We start from the raw sequence: 18,900 nt of genomic DNA, 5'->3' as shown, positions 1-18,900 counted from the left end.
ATGTTTAGGGAACAAAAGAGCATTAAAAATACTTTGGTTTCAAACTTAGTGTTTTAAATGGGATGAATATAATGGTATGTAGACATAACTTTATTTAATTAAATAATAATAATAATAATAATTATTATTATTATTATTATTTTTTGAGACAGAGTGTTGCTCTGTCACCCAGGCTGGAGTGTAGTGGTGTGATCTTGGCTCACTTCAAGCTCCGCCTCGCGGGTTCACGCCATTCTCCTGCCTCAGCCTCCTGAGTAGCTTGGGACCACAGGTGCCCGCCACCACGACTGGCTAAGTTTTTGTGTTTTTTAGTAGAGATGGTGTTCACCGTGTTAGCCAGGGTGGTCTCGATCTCCTGACCTCGTGATCCGCCTGCCTCGGCCTCCCAGAGTGCTGGGAATTAAATAAGTATTTTAATGTTTGCTACTTAAGTATGTATTGTCGTTTGAGAAAAAAATGATGATTGTATTTTGATATAAGACTATAAATTTCTTAAGACTTGGATCATACTTTACAACTCATTTTTACTTTCTTCTCTCTTCTGCTCTTCTCCTGAAGGTTGTAAGCATCCAGCTCACCAGTTTGCACATCTTAGGCATTCTTCCAATATTGGGTTTTATATTTAAAAGAACCATCAAATAAACTGGATTTTGTCCTTAGTGAACAAATAGCCTGTGTGAACACTGAGTACCAGGTCAGGTACATGACGGGTGTTAAATTAGTGCTTTCTAAATCCAAAAACTTGCCTTTTTCCTAGTATAGAATTTCCTTGGCCCTAATATTGATCTCATACAAGGGAATAGGAAAAAACACCCATGATTCATTTTGCATAATTAGTGTATTCTAAAGTTAAATCATTGTAGATTTTGTCTAGTTTAGACTCTGGTACTAAAACTAGCAAATGGTTTGAATTCCTATTAGACTTTGGATGGGAAAGTAATAATACTTCACAGTTTTTGCATTAAAATTCTGATTTTTTTTTCTCTTTGGTGTATGAAAGCTGAAAATAGAAAACTTTTTCACGAACAAGAGGTTGAAAAGTGCCTTGTAGCCCTTTTGGGTTCGGAAAATGATGGAACTAAAATTGCTGCTTCCCAAGCTATTTCAGCAATGTGTGAGAATTCAGGCAGCAAAGATTTTTTCAATAATCAGGGTAAGCCAACTGGAAACAACTCTTTTAAGCATTTTTAGATTACCATATTTTAGTGCACATGGGCATTTTAAAAGTCACATTTTTTACCTTTCTCTTTCTGTAGGGATTCCACAGTTAATTCAGTTGCTAAAAAGTGACAATGAAGAGGTACGGGAAGCGGCAGCTCTAGCCCTGGCAAACCTAACCACTTGCAACCCTGCTAATGCAAAGTAAGTTCAGAGATCCTCACCCAACACTGACTTGTGGAACAATTCACAGTCCAAGATGTTCTCATGCTAAATTATTGACTTTCACGATAGTCTGTGCATTGCTTCAGATGGTCTATCTCGGGGTTATTCTTCAGAATCCCTTATGAAAATAGAATCATTGGATGGGCCTGTTTTCCAAAAATATTACAAAATCTTAACTGTTTCTGAGTTTGTTGGGAAAATGTGTAGGCCATTTGATTTCAGGGACCAGGAGGACTCTCGCAGAAGCTTCTACAAATAAGACTGAATAATGCTGGAAATGTTAAAGACCAGATCGGATGAGCATTTGATAAATCTGGAAAAATGCTTAAAGATCCATCTTAAAAGGGTATAAACATTAGATAATATAGAAACATTTAAAAGGTCAGTGGCTCACACCTGTAATCTCAGCACTTTGGGAGACTGAGCTGGGCGGATCATTTGAGGTCGGGAGTTCAAGACTAGCCTGGCCAACATGGTGAAGCCCTGTTGTACTAAAAATACAAAAAATTAGCTGGGCGTGGTGGCAGGCGCCTGTAATCCCAGCTATTAAGGAGGCTGAGGCAGGAGAATCGCTTGAACTCGGGACGTGGAGGTGGCTCGGGACGTCGTGGTGAGCCGAGATCGTGCCATTGCACTCCAGCCTGGGCCACAGAGCGAGGCTTCACTTCAAACAAACAAACAAACGAACAAATAAACAAACAAACCAAAGCATATTATGAGCAAATACTGTGAAGAAAAGTTAAGGAATAGGAATGCCTTCTGTATCCCAAGCACTCTGGTATGTAATTTATACTCATTTTTAAAATTATCAGAATAATCTGCCAGCAGTTGAGGAAACTGAGACTTTTCAAGCTTACTTAATTTTCCTGGGTATGCATTTTTATCAAAATAGCTGAGCTGGAAATCAATGCAGGTCTGTCTGCAGACTCCAAAGTCTGTGTTCTTTCCTCTACAGGAGATAAAGACCACCTTATAAAACAGTAAGAATTTCTTGAAGACAACTTCCATAAATAAAATAATTATTTGCCTTCCCTCCAACTCATTTGGTATGTTAGTTAGCTTTCATTTATTATTGCTTTGTGATATCGTGGCTAAAATTACTCTTTTCTAACTTGAAATAAATCTCCCTCGGCCTCCATCACATACTTAATAGTTCTTAGCCTTTCTTTCCCTTTCTGTTCTCCCACACAAATATTTTATAAGATCCTAATGGAATGACTGCAAATCTAACTGCCTGATAAAAACAAAACAGAAATGCGTAAGTGTCAAAACAAAACTGTGTTCCTTTAATAGCTACAATCTTTGACATAGTAATTTCCTAAATTAAGGGTCATCATTATCTCTACGAAAGCACACACACTTCTGGAATATTGAGTCCTTGTAAGTAGCAATTTGAAAATAGCATATTCAGTGATTTTTCCAGTATGGCCGCGCGGTGCAAAAAAAATCTTATCAGAGACACTAAACCATTTCTCTCTCCAGTCCATTTAGATTTGTATATGATCTAGAATACTTTAACAGGCCTCCAGAGTATATAGGTGTCTTGATTTGATGTGAGTTTGCCTGGCTTATATTTTTTGTTTTATTTTACATAAAATCATAGAAAATTAGGAGGGTAAGTAGTTCTAAAAGGGGCTGCCTTCAGATTTGCTCTCTCAGTTTAATTATCTATTTTACAGATTTTTGTCATCTGACTCATAGTTCCATTTTGTTACCATAGAAAGGTCAGTCAGGACTAAATGATGCCTGACTTCTCTAGTACAGTCGACTTTATTTACATAATTTAACTTTATTGTTTGTAAATTTTTAATTGTAGTTATTTCTTTAACCTATTATATACAGTCCATTCTGTTTCTTTTTTTTTAATTTTGTATTTTGTAAGGGAAATGGGACATGAATGAAAGTGGCTTTCTGAATGTTTCTTGAGGTCTATATAATTTTTACTTGGGATTTTCTGAGCTAAAAAAATATTGAAGATGAATACTTTTGAAGAGGATGTGGAATCAAATTTGACAGATTTATGCCAAATGCTGAAGACTGAAGTTGCAAAAGATTCTAGAGTCAATCAAAAGGAATGAACACGAATAAGCCACATAGTCCTTCTAGAAGCCTCCTTGAGTTTAATTAGTAATGCCAAATATAACAGAAGTGACAACAAATGTGATTGGTTATTTTTAATAAAATAATTTTCTACTCAGATCGTCTTTTAAAAATTGTTAGCTTAAACTCAGCATGGTGAGTATTTCTGGCATCACTTTTGGTAGCTGTCCATTCAATCATCTCCCCAGGAAGCATCGTGGCTTTGCTGCTGGTGTGGTTGGAATCAAGGTTTTCTAACTATTTTTCTGTCACACATAAGTAGTATAGGAGGCAAAAACCTAAAGTTAACTTCCTCCAGGTGCATTTGGTAGCTATTTGAATATTTGATCATTGCTATCTTAATTTTTAAAAATGCACATAAGCATTGCAAATACCAATTTTGTGTATGTTAAAATGTAACCCTTCTCCTACAGCCCTTCTCCTACACGCATATCTTAATGTGCCTAAAATGAATTTTTAAACTCTAATTCTTAAACTCAAGGCATCTTCTGGAATTGGAGGCTCATTTCATGCATTGAGTAATCGCTGGTGTTGTCATGGTAACATATAATGTTGGTGCAATTTCCTTTATGTAATAGATTTTTGCTTGGAAAATTGTGGGTAGATCAAAATTTTCTAAATTAAATAATCAACCCAGGGAAGGAGAAATGTACTTTGTGGTAACCCTTTTTGTAAAAATAACAAATGCTTTTTTTCATAAAAATCTTTTTATAATCTAAAAATAGAATTTTATAATCTTTATGTAAATTAATTTATAGTCTAATGTATCTGATTTCAGATTTTCACACATCTTGCTTTCTCATAACAAAAAAATACACTCAAATGTAGTAAGATAGTATGATGATGAGCAATTTTAGTAGCAATCATAAATAAATAATCAGACCATTCATAGCCCTATGTAGAAGATTTCCAACTTTATTAAAGTAATCTGATCATCACCTTAATTCATGCCAAAAGATCTTACCAATTTGGTATTCTTTATGAATGAGGTTTCCTAGATATTCAAGTTTAGTGGGTTTTTTAAAATGTACTTTTTTAATCCAAAAAAACTTTTAAAAATTTGTGGTAAGTTTAAATTTAAATCTTCTAAAATCCTTCCTTCTCAACCTTCTGTTTTTTTTTTTTTTTTTTTTTTTTTTTTTTTTTTTTTTTTTTTTTTTCAGATAGGATCTCACTCTATTGCTCAGGCTGAAGTGCAATGGTGCAATCGTAGCTCACTGCAGCCTAAATCTCCTGGGCTCTAGCGATCCTCCTGCCTCAGCCTTGCAAGTAGCTGAGATTACAGGCATGCATCACCCCACCCAGTTAATTTTTCTTTTCTTTTCTTTTTTTTTTTTTTTAAGAGATGGGGTCTTACCATGTTGCCCACGCTGGTCTCTCAAACTCCTGAGCTCAAGCAATCCTCCTACCTTGACCTCCCAAAGTGTTGGGATTATAGGTTTGAGCCTCTGCATTAAGCTCCCTCTCAGCCTTTTGAACTGATTATGCTGTTACTGAACTTGGGTGGGGAAAGTTATGGTTGCCATTTTGACTAAGTGGCTGACATGTGACCCTTGGCGGTGTTCTCAGGACCCCTCGGGGAAGGGGTTCTGCTTGTCCCACTCACTGGGTATAAATTCAGGGGGACAGCTCCTTTGACCTTCGATGCATTTTGCTGATTCCTTATCAAGCTTCTGAGAGCTGTCAGTTTTTCATTTTCACTGCTGTCAGTGGATCTGACTGGCAGAGCTCTAACTTCCTCCCTGCCAGAGTTCCTTTCAAATCCTTTCTGTCCATGAAAAGCTTGGATACCAGCTTTATCAAATTTTACATAAAAGCCACACAGGAGGGCCTGTTGCCTCTTCTGTAAGTACATCGTTTTTGCTTCTCAGAGGCCATTCCCCACCCCGACAGATAATTCTCATGTTGTGGTTATGTGAAATTTCCAGGTATTTGAGTTATGGATACGTGAGATGGTAGTTTAAAAGTTATTAACAAAAGGAATCCTTTTACTTACAAATGGGCTAATGTTGTAGAGTAAAACAGACATAAAATATATCCTGGAAGTAAATTCTGCTTCCAGGAGTGTTTTGCCTTAGGTCTTTGTAGTGATACCCTCTTGCCTGCAAAATCTCTTCCCAGGCAGCCTGTGGTTCCCTCCCTCACCCCGTTTACATCTCTGTTACAATGTCACCTTGGTGAAGCGACTTAGCATTACCACACGGCTTAAGATAGCATCCCACACATGCATATTCTCAACACTCCTTCCCTGCTGCCCTTTTCACATACTCTTATCATTTTCTAACATAGCAGGTAACTCACCTAGTACACTTATCATCATTTATTCTCTGTACCACCCCCACCTCCCTGCACCATCCGGCCCCCACCCACCCCCCCACACCAACCACTAGCATCCACGAAGGGAGCAGCCTTCATCTATTTAATTCACTGATGCATCCCAAGCATCTAGAACAGTGTCCATCCCATAGTAGGTATTTGAAGGAAAATAGGCTTACATCAAAAATAGAACCAAAAAATGACCAGGCAAAGGTGGTTCACATCTGTAATCCCAGCACTTTGGGAAGCCAAGGCGGGTGGATCACTTGAGGTCAGGGGTGCAAGACCAGCCTGGCCAACATGGTAAAACCCCGTCTCTACTAAAAATACAAAAATTAGCCGGGTGTGGTGGTGCATACCTGGAATCCCAGCTACTTGGGAGGCTGAGGCATGAGAGTCGCTTGAACCCTGTAGGCAGAGGTTGCAGTGAGCCGAGATCACGCCACTTCACTCCAGTCTGGGTGACAGAGTGAGACTCCATCTTAAAACAAAACAAAAAACAAACAAACAAAAAAACCAAAACAAAACCCCCAAAAGTAAAAGGACAGTGAGGAAAACAAAGTGTATTTGACAAACAAAGTCTGTTGTCAAACAATCAATAATGGCCATTACTTAAAGCAGAAAGCAATCATCAGGATTGTTTTCTTTGTTTTTACATAACTTGGAAAACAGAAGCAACAGTGGAGGCTTCCCTGTAAGAGCTTTCTATTGATACTTCTAATTCTTTATTATCTACAGAATAAAGATTACTTAAAGTGGGTAAAAATATGAAAAGGCAATGAATAAGAATAAAAATAACTATGCCTTGTATAAAGAAAGGCATAGTAAAAGGAGACAAGAACAGCCAGATTCACTTATTAGCAGTGAAAGGAGAAAGCAAAGTAAAACTATTTTTAAGTGAATAAATAAAAGGTGAGAAGGCTAAAACAATGCCCGTAGAAAGGAACAGATAAAAATGGAAACCGAGAAGCAATAATGAATTTTATAGAAAAATGTAACCCATTTAGTTGGTTTGGACTCATAGCCTTTCTTGGTATACTGCTAATCTCTTTGACAGTTATCAATTTGTAATGCCTTTTGGAAATGAGAAAACTGTTTATTTTTGATGTAGAAAATATTATTTTCAGCTAAATTTCATGTTGTATTTATCCTGTATGCTTCTATCTAATTAATCATATCAAAGTTCCAGATTATTTATGCAAGTACTGAGAGAATTATTCTCCGAGGAGCAGACCCTACATATTAAAAGAATGTTTTAAACTATTAATTTATAACATCACTGCCATCTGTTGGATCTGATCAGAATTAGAGTTTAAGTTATTCCAAGAAGAAAAAGGGTTCAGTGTTTTTCACTTCCCTTTGGCAATGCTAACTAAATTTGGCCACTGGTAAACCATGAAAAAAATTAGAATAAATGTTCAGAACTAATAAAGATTCGTATAAATGTTGGCTAGATAGTTTTCAAAAGATGCAATTATCTTAGGAAATAAAATGCAATTAACAAAATAAAAATATAAACAGTAATAACTACAATTATTTTAATACCTATAGAAAAGTGAGACTGAAGTTTTGTTACAGTAAATGCATGATCATAAGTCCCTTGTTTACATATAGATCACAATAGCCCTGATTCTTCATAATTATTCCATGCTATCCCCATGGAGAACTGAGTTATTTCCCTAAATCTTAGAGACCCTTTTCTTTCCATTTCTTTGCTTTTTATTTTTTAATTTTTGTACCCCTTTTGACTTTCCATGACAGCAGTGACCCAAGAAAGTTCCAAATGTTAGCACATAGATGGTGACTAAAACAATTAATTGATTGATTACTGGCCCATTGCCAGCTTCTACAATACCAGAGACACAAAGCTCTTCCCCAGAAACTGTCTTGCTATTGTTTTCCCTATGGTCAGGACAGCACAAGGGAATATGAAATTGTGAGCAGTACACTCCAAAGGGACTCCACAAACAGACAGAATGCCCCCAAATTATATGGATTGCATTTGAGCGCTTTGGGAACCGTAGAATGTCCTCGTTATATATGGATGACTTGTCATTTTGTATTATCAGTATTAAACATTCTCTTCACTAACATAGAAATAAAGCATTGACTAATTTTAATACTTATTAGAATTATTCATGGAGTATCATGCCAAAGAATGCCATGCAATTTGTAGAGAAAACTTTAGAACGTATGCTACATACAGAACTTCACACAATGTTTCAAGAAAAGTCAATACTTCATCTAGTGCTTCAAGAAAAATCAGTGCTGCATTTACTCACAGTGACCGAACTCCTTATCAGTCATTTCAGTACTGTCAGGGAGGGGCATGATCTGAAGTGATTTCCTGGAATGTTAAATTTCTCCAGCAGAAATAGAAAGCACTTTTCAAACCTTTTGAAAAATCTCTCTCCCATTCAGTAAATTTAGTGGGAAGGTAATGTATTTGTGTATTTATTGTTACCATTTCTTTTATTCTATTGATTTTAGGCTAATGGTTATTCCTTAGAATCGCCTATATTTCATGGTGGAATGAAGGCTGAGTGCAGGGACTGAGGATGGCCATTCTGAAGGGGGGACCGTCTCTTAAAGTTAGCAAAATACAAACCACAAGTTTCACTTTTCCTTCTCCATCCCTGTACAGGAAGAGATGAAATAGCTAGACATGTGTCCCATCACCCTTTGAAAAACAAATGTTAACACCCTATTCTTAGAGCACACTTCTTGGCCAGTTACACAGACCCACTTACATAAGTAGTCCTGTCATTTAGAATACTTTTTACTAAAGAAGCATTGGCCATAGAGATAATCCACAGTGATTTACAAAATTAAAACGTAGTCCCATGAAAAATGCAAGTTCATGTTGTAGACTTGATGTACAGGTTGCACTTAATGTTGCTGAGGTTGTACAGCTATTGTCTTTGTTGCATAGGGTTTTTCGTTTTCGGAGAGTTCCATTTTCCCTTCTAACAACGCAAGGAACTGCGTCTTCATACTGACCCCTAGTGGCCATTTAGGAGGATGTTGGGGGAGGGGCAAAAAAGGTAATGGAAGGACTGCTCTGTAGTTTAATGAAATGTACGTTAATTCAATTTGAAAGACTCTCCAGTGTACCTGAGATAATATTTTCAAAACATTTTTAAAAGATTCCGATCTGAAAATCATTTCAACATGGTGCTATTAGAGATAATATTCCACTGCTAAACGTGTGTTTAACAGATGCTTGCGTTTGACTTTGTCCCCTATTAAGGTGTAGTCATTTACAAATGTTTTGACGCATTCGTTGTACCGGTAGCTGGACATCTTCTGTGCTATATAACCAGACAGGATAAATGTAATACTCTTGGACAACATAATGTAAGAAATCTCATTGCTATTATGGTTAGAGTTGATTTTTTGCTCTTGACTTTGTATAATAGATTTTGTTTTACATTCTTATTTATATCACTTTGTTGCAAAATTCTAGATCATGTGAATTAGAATACTCACAATATGAGTATCTGGCAAGATAACATAGCTAATTTCATACCTTTTTAGGAGGTTTTGTTTTGTATTAAGGATGACCTCTGGAAGAACGTATTTAGCGTGTTACCTTAAATGTCCTCTGGAATTATTAGATAAAATAAATGGGAGAAGTCCTCATGGTAAACCTGAGAATTATTCTTGCATTATTTCCATCCAAGTTTACTGAGTGGATGCTTTTCATTTCTGCCCCTTAGAGCCCAGATTCCTCCCTGTCTGATGGAATCTTTTTTTTTTTTTTTTTGAGACAGAGTGTCACTCTGTCACCCAGGCTGGAATGCAGTGGCGCGATCTTGGCTCACTGCAAGCTCCGTCTCGTGGGTTCATGCCATTCTCCTGCCTCAGCCTCCCGAGTAGCTGGGACAATGGAATCTTATTCTAAACATTGGTTATACTGGATTGGAAAATTCATACTGAATTTGGAAAACACAGAATGAAAAGTTGAATTTTGCAATAGAACAAGTGGATTCCCCATCTCCATTTCATGTCAGTGGATGCCCACCTGACCTTGACCAACAGTTTGAATTTGATTAGCTACTGATTTTGTGAGGCCAAATGAATCCCATAAAATGTTCAATTAGAAAATTATCCATGCTACTTTTATTACCTACAGTGCAGAGACTGATATTTGCATAACCTCTTTTTAAAGTTGCTAGTACTCTTTCAGGTTTAATTTCGAACATTACTGATTTTCAGAGGAAACCTTTATATTATGTGATTTCCCCCCCCCTTTCAATTTGAAGCATACTTAAACCTATATAAGTTTATTTTTACCAACCCTTGACTTTTTATGTTAATCATTTCTCTTGATTTTTCTTCACTCTGGAAATGGTCCTTACCGCTCATTGATTACACTTGAGTGGAAAGGCTTGAGTAGGATTCCTGAGGAAACTGCCCCAGCTCTAGCCCTGCAGGTGTAGGAGATTTGGCTGTTTAGCTAAAAATTGTCTGAAAATGAAATTTTCCTGCACACACACAAGTTTTGCAATATGATCTTACGTTTACACGATCTGAAACTCTCTACCCCTGTGGCTCACTGAATGTTAAGAGGAGGAGGATGATGATGTTGAAAGCTGACAGTTATAGGCCACGTACTGAGCTAAGTCCTTGAGTGGAATATATCATTAAATCCCAGAGCGGTCCTATGGGGGAAGGAATATTATTGTCATGCCCATTTTGCAGATGAGGAAACCAAGGCCCGGTGCTTACTCACAGTTCACAGAGATGGTCTGTTCTGTAGATCCCCAGGGAGCTGGTAGGAACTGAACCTCTTACTCTCCACCCTGGCAACTTTTATCTCATTCTTTCCTCATCAATGCCTCCAGGACGCTTAACTTGTCCACATTTTCCCCACCAGAAATTTCCCTTGTGCTGAAATTCATGATCTCTTTGAATTCCTCCAGACTGAATGGCCAGCACTCCTTGTACTCACTCCAGTAGGCACCTTTGGAGTCGTCTTTCATCCCTTCCTTTCCCTTTCTCTTTGCTTCTGACCCTCCCTCCACCTTTTTCCCCTGGGTTCCTTTCACCAGTCTCCCCTCTCCTCGTCTCTGCTTCCTCTGCCTCCTCTTCCTTCTCATTCTCCATTCCCTAAGGAATAATGTCCTAAAGCAAGGAAATTCTGTTGGTTTTTGTTTTCTTGAAAATACTATATTTTTTAAAGCTTAAGAGGTTGAAAAATGTAAAAAGTAATAAATTAAAGGTCAGAAAACCATGTGATTTTTTTCCCCCAGTCTCTGTTGATTAACTTACTTTTGAGCAAGTTTTAGTCTCTCTGCATCCTGTCTTTTTAAACTATGAAACAAATGATCTACTGTATTTTGTGCATGTAAGCAATCGCCCCCTAACCGTATCACAGGGAGTCTGGAATCCAGCTTCCACTGGGGGCCAGATGTGATTCATCTTTATAGCTGTTATCATTTCATCCCTAAAGGTAGGGAACTTACCACCTTGAGTGCAGGGTTTTTTTTTTTTTTTCGGTTTGGTTTGGTTTTGAGGTTTTTTTTGGTAGTGATTCTACCATTATCTAGGTATTCTTTACCTGCTGCGCACTGTGCTAGGCTCTTGGGTACCACAGGAAAGGAACGTATCAGGCCTACATTTCAGTCAGGGAGGCCAGCAGTACATGAGTAATTTTAAAAAGATAATTGCAGAACTATTACAGTGTAGGTAAACTTAAAACAGCATAATGTGGAGAGAGGACCATGGCCCCAGGTTAGGAAAGGGGCCTAGAGAATGATACATGGCTTGTCAAGGAAGGGCTCTCTGAAGAAGTAACATCTGAGCTGCTCAGAATAAACCAGTCCTGGCAAGTGCAGGGATTTTTTGTTTGTTTGTTTGTTTGTTTGTTTGCTGTCACACTAGAGCATTCGGCGTCCTTAGTATTTAGTTAAGAATATCAACAACATGGTATCTCTAATTACTTTGGGATTGTTTCCCTTGTCATTGACAGATATGTAAATAGGCTGATTTCCAGGCTAAACAGAAACATTTGGTAGCTGCAAAAGTCATTTATTATGAATATCCTAACTCCTTGACCGTCATTCTTATTTTATTAGGAGACAAGTCAGCCATGCAAAAGAGAGTTGTTCTTTGCTGATGGAAGATAGTTAATTACGAGTAGGGCATTCTAGCATTTGAAACAGAAGGTAGCATGTATGGAGGTGAAGTATTGTGATTGAACAGATAGGTCAATAAAGGCTCCGTGTCACTTGGGAGGAAATTACATTTGATTTCCCCAGACTTTGATTGACTGCCTCAAAATCGGTAGCAAAAACATGCACGCTCTTTGTGGAAGTGCTGGGGTAGCACTCGCTATTCTCTTTGCAGTCATGCTGTTCTCTTTGAGAAAGCATAATGTCACCGTGGCTGCAACATCAAAGCAAATTCTGAAAGTCTCAAAATGAAACCTGCTAAGGTGCATCAATATGATGTAATCAATTTGGTTTCACATATTTCCTAGCATTTTTTGGCATTTTTCTTATTTTGCTATAGATGCAAACACATTTTTTCCCCTGTGGCTAGGCTTTACTTTAATTACGTTAATTTTAAAACCTTCATTTTAATAATTGGTTCTCTCCTTTAATTGTGAAAAACTTCTTAAATAATATTTATTTAAAAGAAGAACGTTCTCTTGGCTAGTTTTGTCAATCCTGGAGTTCAGCCAGAGTTTGGGGCACATATACTAGCGTCCTGCAGCTGTGGAGCTGCGGTGGGATGATCCTTGTTCTGGACTCAGAAATTGACCAATTTAGCAAACACACGCCACTTCTTGGATCATTACCTTTGTTGAGAAACCGGCTGGAACAAGAGTCAGGAATTCTGTTTATAGCATTCCAAATCTGACGGTGACAACTGGGAGACCTGTTTATCATAACGTCCAGTGTTCCACCTGCCCAGACTTCCTGCAGCCGGCAAGGCTTAAAAATGCCAGCTCTGAGTCGCTGCTGCATACACACCGCCCCTGACCACTTGCAGCGTGTCTGCCACCAATATGTCTTCCTTGGTGTGACAGAACTCACGGAGACATATGAAAAGTCATGCTGGTGGGAATGGTTGTAATCACTGTTAACAAACAAGGTTCTCATTGCCAATATCACCATCTGTTCCATCGGGTTCCACATATTACCCTGTATGTGGGCTCTGTTAAACAGATTTCTGTTCTGCCCAAGGTCACCCTTGATTCACGTTACCAGACTTTGCAGATGGGTTGAATGTGAACCTCAAATTGCAGCAAGGATTCAACTCTGAAAGGTACCAAATGGTGTCATCTGGTGCACACTCAAATAAACAGAGTCAACAATGTCTGCAAAGACAAAATACAGATATCCCTTGATAAAAGAGATGAATATATTCCCAAGAAGTCTAAAGTGCAAATTTTTATTTCTTGAATACCATCTAAAACTTACCTCACTGTATAATTGGAGAAGCATGAGGGCAGGGAGGAAATGAACCAATTTCAAGAGCAGCTGTAAGTGATAAAACCGGAAATCCCAGTGTTGCTGGTTCCTAGCCCTTCTTGCAAACTTAAAGCTGAGCTGAGCACGTTCCCCCTCCCTCCTCATCAATACCGGCAGTGGATTTCTGCTCACTCACCTTGAGTTGATTCGAGTCAATTAAAATATATTGATCGTCTCAGCACCGAAAATATAAATAAGACTCAAATATTACCTCTAAGAGATATGTACCAGGTACAGACATAGCCCAGAGGAGGGAGTGATTCACAAGGAGGGCTATGATGGTCACAGATGACTTTGCAGAGGAAGGGACAGGTAAGCAGACAGTGAAGAATGAGCTAGTGTTCTCCAGCCACAAGTGCCAGAGGGATAGTGAAGGGTGTTTGGGACAAAGGGGCCACCAGTGCAAAGACACAGACAGGATGTCGTACAATAGTTTTAGTGAGCCATAGATGCTATTTGTGTTTGAATTTTTCCTCAGTGATGTTCTTAGTGTCCTTTCTGTAAGTGCTCTTTTACTGTGGGGCTTGGGCATTTGAATGAAAAATCTGCTGAATTCCATTCATGAGTGCTGCAAAATAACATTTTTAAATTGTTACTTTCTTCTGATGTAAACATTTATGCCAGAACATCATATTTTTAAACAAAAAGAAATGTGTATATTTAGCACACAAATGCTCTGAGCTCACGTTAAAAAGAAATCCAGTTTGGGGATCCAAAAGTGCCTCCTTCAGGAAAAGACATATATGCTGAGCTGTGAAAGAGGGCTGGGCATTGTCCTGGGGCAAAAGGATGTCAGGAAATGGGAACAGCACAGGGGAGCCCTAATGTGGGAAAGCGCCTGGCCTTTTGAAGGCTGCAAGAGAAGCCTAGAGCACGGAGCAACAGGAAGAGTTGGCCTGGGGCGGGGGAGGGCGGGGGGTGCATGGGGCTGGCGTGAGAAGTGGGGGCCGCTTGTGTAAGGCCTCAGAGGCCATGTCAGAAATTTGGGGGTAGGCCAGGCATGGTGGCTCACTCCTGTAATTCCAGCTCTTTGGGAGGCCGAGGTGGCAGGATTGCTTGAGGCCAGGAGTTCAGGACTAGCCTAGGCAACATAGCAAGACTCCATCTCTAGAAAAATAATTTTAAAATAAAACAAAAAAGAAAAAGAAAAAATTGGGAACTTTATCATAAGCACTGGGAAACCGTGAAAGTTTAAGTAGGGGAGCAATATGGTTATAATTTTAAAACATCACTTTAGCTGGAAGACAGAGGAAGGACTGGAGAGGGTGAGGAGAGACCTCTTAGGAGATGGTTTATATCAGCCCACAAGAGAGGGTGCTGAATTGGATTCTGTGGGAGGATGGAGAGAAGGGAGAGATTTGAGAAACATGGAGGAGGAAAATAGGCAGGAGTTGCTAATAGATTGACGTCACATGGCATGTCAAGCTTCACCTCTGTTTACATCTATCAAATGATATAAACAGATGTTTTTTATACATTCCCATATTTGTTTTTTAGTTTGTTTTGTTCCCAATTTACATTTTAAACTCTTACTTGATTAAACTCCAACTGGATGGAGACTAATGATAGTAAATATCAGAAAATATTTTCAAATTATTGTGATGACATATGGCCCTATAATTCTGGATTTTAAAACAAAGCAGTTTGACTTCCATCCCATTCATTTGGATAATGCTATACTATTTGGGAAACCAAAATGTGTTTTAAAAATATGACAGGCTGCAGCTTGTGTACAGGGAAAAATACAACAGAATGTCTGAGGTTTGAAATAAACAGAATTAATTCAATTCTTTTTTGTTTTTTAAACAAACAATTTTGTTTAAAAAGAATTTTGTTCAATTCTTTTTTGTTTTTTAAAGTACAAATTCTGCACTCTACTTCTATATATAAAATTAGCTTTTTCAAGGTAAGAATAATAGTTTAATTTTCCACCATAATAAGTTAATCTCAGTTATTCTTTTTAGACTTAGTGCTGCATATAGCAAATTATGGGCAAATATGTACATATAATGCAGGTTGTGCCAGCTGTGCCTGCACAATTCATCTTTCTGTGCTGGCATTTATGTTCAATTTAGTAAAAGCTATATTCCACTGTGTACTAGAATCTTTGGTTTTTTAAACAGCTAGGTTTTTATGCATTTCCCTTTACTGTCTCCATGAAGAGCAAAGAAAAGAGCAGAAGGTAGAGATATAAATGAACCAAGTCAAAACATGCCTTTGTAGAGGAGAAAAAAAGAAACAAAATCAAAGCAGAAAGGCTGAGTGTTCAGATAAACCTGATGTAAATTCCTGTATCTCCATGATCTAATTTTTCTTAGTGTCTTAGTTTACAAGACAAGCGAAAAAGATGATGTATGACCCTGCGAACTCCCTTAGTTTTCCAGAAACTCCCTGGTACACACAAAAGACAAAGTCTTTGAGAATTTATTGTACGCATTTACTTAAAATACTTCTGCCTCTATCCTGGATGCCATTGAAGTACCCTGCAATTGTATGCTTTTTCTTAACTCTCCAGGATGTTTTAAAAAGTGAACATTCTCAAGGAAAACCACCAAGTGACAAAGGAATCATGCATTTTGGCCAAGCCATGTTTACAATGATTAAAAAATACAAGGTATTTGTTTTAAGGGGCTGATTGCATTAAATACCTGAAAAATAAGTTAAAGGAAAAAATGATTTTTGAGGAGGTTAAGTATATATTATTAATTAGAAAATATGTATAATTTAACATTTTTGCTGGCAGTTGTAAAAAGTATTCAATATTTCCATTGTAAAAATATGAGATGTTTCTGATAAACTAATATATTAGAACCTCCAACTTTTCCCTCTTTCATAAAAGCTAATGAACACCATGCCAATTAATAATAGGAGAGAAGATGAAAAGTGAAATTATCTTAAGAATGCTTATTTTATCCCCTAGGAAAGGAAATTAAATGCTGACCTCTGGGCTATTATAGTGAGTGGTGCAAGGTCTTTGGATATTTTTGTAGAGGTAAATTTTGGTTCCTTGTCATCTAACCAAATTTTAATTTTAAGGGACATCATCCTAGAGAAGGAATGGGAGATACCAAAGAAGGGTTAAATGTACAAGGACTGGAGAATGAGTAGAAATGAAGCGAGGCTCTGCTTTTGCCTTTGTGGGATGTGGTGTGTTTGATGGACTGGTTTATATAAGCCAGGCTGGGAGGTGGTCCTGCGAGGGTGACACCAACTGAGCCCTTCATTCTCCAGAGCTGCTGTCCCTCTTCGTTACATTCCTGCCCAGTCACTGTGGTTCAGTTTCTTTCAGAGCTGGTGCCACAGCCACAGCCTCCTTACACCTACGGCTACCAGTCTTTTTATGGAGATTTCATTTACCTCCTCTCTGATGGACGATTGTCATAACTTCTTTTCTTGAGGTTGTGAATCCTCCTTCACAATAAGCAAATTGAGGTGACAGTACCAAATTAAATTTAATTCATCACAATACAGGGTGATGGGCTGAATCATATAGTTTCAATTTTTTTTTTAAATTTTGGTTATTCTTATATAATCCTAAATGAAAAAAAGTGTCAAAAACATGAAAGAGATGTTCATATTATTGACATCTCAAGTATTTTTACTGTCTTGACTTCTATTACTATGATGATTTAAATGGATTTTGAAAACAGAATTTTGGGTCTCCCTTTAAAACCAGGATGCTCTCTTTATCTTATTGCTTGGAACATCTCCTATTTATAGCAATTCCAAACATTGAAGAACATAACTAAATTATCTCCCACTCATTAAAATGCTCTCATTTTTATTTTTACTACCTATGAGCTTTAAACTGATTTAAAAACCAGGACAGCTGGTGTCTGGAGCCCTTCGACCCTGGCTTGATCTTGGAAGCTAAGCAGGGTAGGGACTGGCTAGAACTTGGATGGGAGACTGCCTGGGAAAACCAGGTGCTCAAAAACAGGGGCTATTCTGTGCTCTTAAAAGAAGATACAGGTTACCTAATTGTGAAAAAATGTTAGTATATTAATAGTAACTGTAGTCTTTTTATATTAGAGACAGGAAATTTAATAACTGAATATGCCTACATTACTAAAATTATCTATTGATATCCATATCATGACTTTGATCTTTAATGTTTAATTTGTAAAAGCAGTATTCTCATGCAGAATGATTTGCTGGTTCTGTTAACCTTTGCCTGCAGTTAACAACCTGATTTGAAGAAGAGGAAGACAGGCTAATGAATTTTAACTTAAATCAGGAGTTCCCATACTCACTCATTCCTACTTTGTAAGGCTTTTGTTTCCTTAATTGGTAGGAATATGTTATCTTCAAGAAAACTTTCTAAGAATTTTATGGTTCATGTGTGGAATCATATAAGAGTTTCTTTAAATAGAATTTCCTGGTCTTATAAGTAAATAAAAATAATAATAATGGTTGTACCATTTTTTTTAAGAAGTAGTAGTCATCTATTTCTGAGGTTTCTAAAAAGTAGTAATGATATATTTTTCTATAACCAAAAGCTGCACAAGTAGAAAAAGAATTATTTAAACTCATTCATAGCTCAAAATTTTCCAGACTCCGTTTAAATCACTAGCGCTCGATTCTGCGTTCATTGCATGGCAAATTAATTTATTTCTAAAATTGTATTTCTGTACTCATTTGTTTTAGCAGCTCAGTTGCATGCTCCAAAGATAATTTTTTGAATTCAGATGAATCACATTCATTTCTCCTTCATTTACTCAGCGCTGCTGCTGAAGCTGATGGTATTGATCCATTAATAAACGTCCTGTCTAGTAAACGAGATGGAGCCATTGCCAACGCTGCTACAGTATTAACGAACATGGCCATGCAGGAGCCCCTGCGCCTGAACATACAGAATCACGACATCATGCATGCCATCATCAGCCCACTGCGTTCTGCAAACACAGTCGTGCAGAGCAAAGCTGCTCTCGCTGTCGCCGCAACTGCGTGTGACGTTGAGGCCCGGACAGAGGTGAGGATTTTAATAACATGTGTTCTCTCATTTTTCTGGTTAGTACCTACTGGTGGATTCATTTGAAACATTTTTAAGTGATTGAACCTACCTATCATTTAAGTCCTTCAAAACTAGTAAAACAGTGGAAAACAAATTGGCATTGTCTTTTCTTGTTTGGTTTATTAGCAAAGAAGGTGACCATGCCTTGTAAACCCAGCAATTCTGTTTCTAAGTATAAACCTAAGAGAATCTGTTGCCTCTGTGTACCAGCAAGCATTGTTTAAAATATCTACACAACTGAAAACACGCCGATTGTCCAATTGTTAAGAACATGGATAATGCATTGTGCTGTAGCCATAAAATAGAATCTCATGTCAGTGAAAATCAACGAGCTACAGCCCCACATGTCAACAGAGATGAGTTCACAAGCATTATGCCAAGCAAAAACAAATTGTAGAAAAATACATACTTATGATTCCATTTATGTAACCTTCGAAAGGATGCAAAGCTAAGCACTCTGCTGTTTTGGCATGCATACATATAAGTTAAAACTGTAAAGAAAATTGAGGGAATGCTGAATCCGAAATTCAAGAAAGTGGTTGCTTCTGTAGGGAGAAAGGGGGGCATGTAATCGGGTAGAATTTCAGTGTCATTGAAATGGTCATC

The 18,900-nt window shown here is 37.7% G+C and overlaps 1 protein-coding gene across 4 annotated transcripts in view; it reads left to right on the top strand.

Moving 5' to 3' along the window:
* Positions 1–18,900, top strand: part of ARMC3 (armadillo repeat containing 3) — a 122,800-nt gene that overhangs the window by 63,247 nt on the left and 40,653 nt on the right. For all 4 annotated transcript variants that reach the window (XM_023223229.2, XM_023223225.3, XM_023223224.3 and 1 more), the window contains 3 exons: positions 1,001–1,153; positions 1,257–1,362; positions 18,003–18,252. In XM_023223229.2, coding sequence (XP_023078997.1) covers positions 1,001–1,153; positions 1,257–1,362; positions 18,003–18,252 — 509 coding nt within the window. The remainder of the gene's footprint in view (positions 1–1,000; positions 1,154–1,256; positions 1,363–18,002; positions 18,253–18,900) is intronic.

The sequence above is a fragment of the Piliocolobus tephrosceles genome, chromosome 9, assembly GCF_002776525.5.
Source record: "Piliocolobus tephrosceles isolate RC106 chromosome 9, ASM277652v3, whole genome shotgun sequence".
Taxonomy (NCBI): Eukaryota; Metazoa; Chordata; class Mammalia; order Primates; family Cercopithecidae; genus Piliocolobus; species Piliocolobus tephrosceles.
Note: the sequence above shows the minus strand (reverse complement) of the source record. Positions and strands in the feature narration are given on the sequence as shown.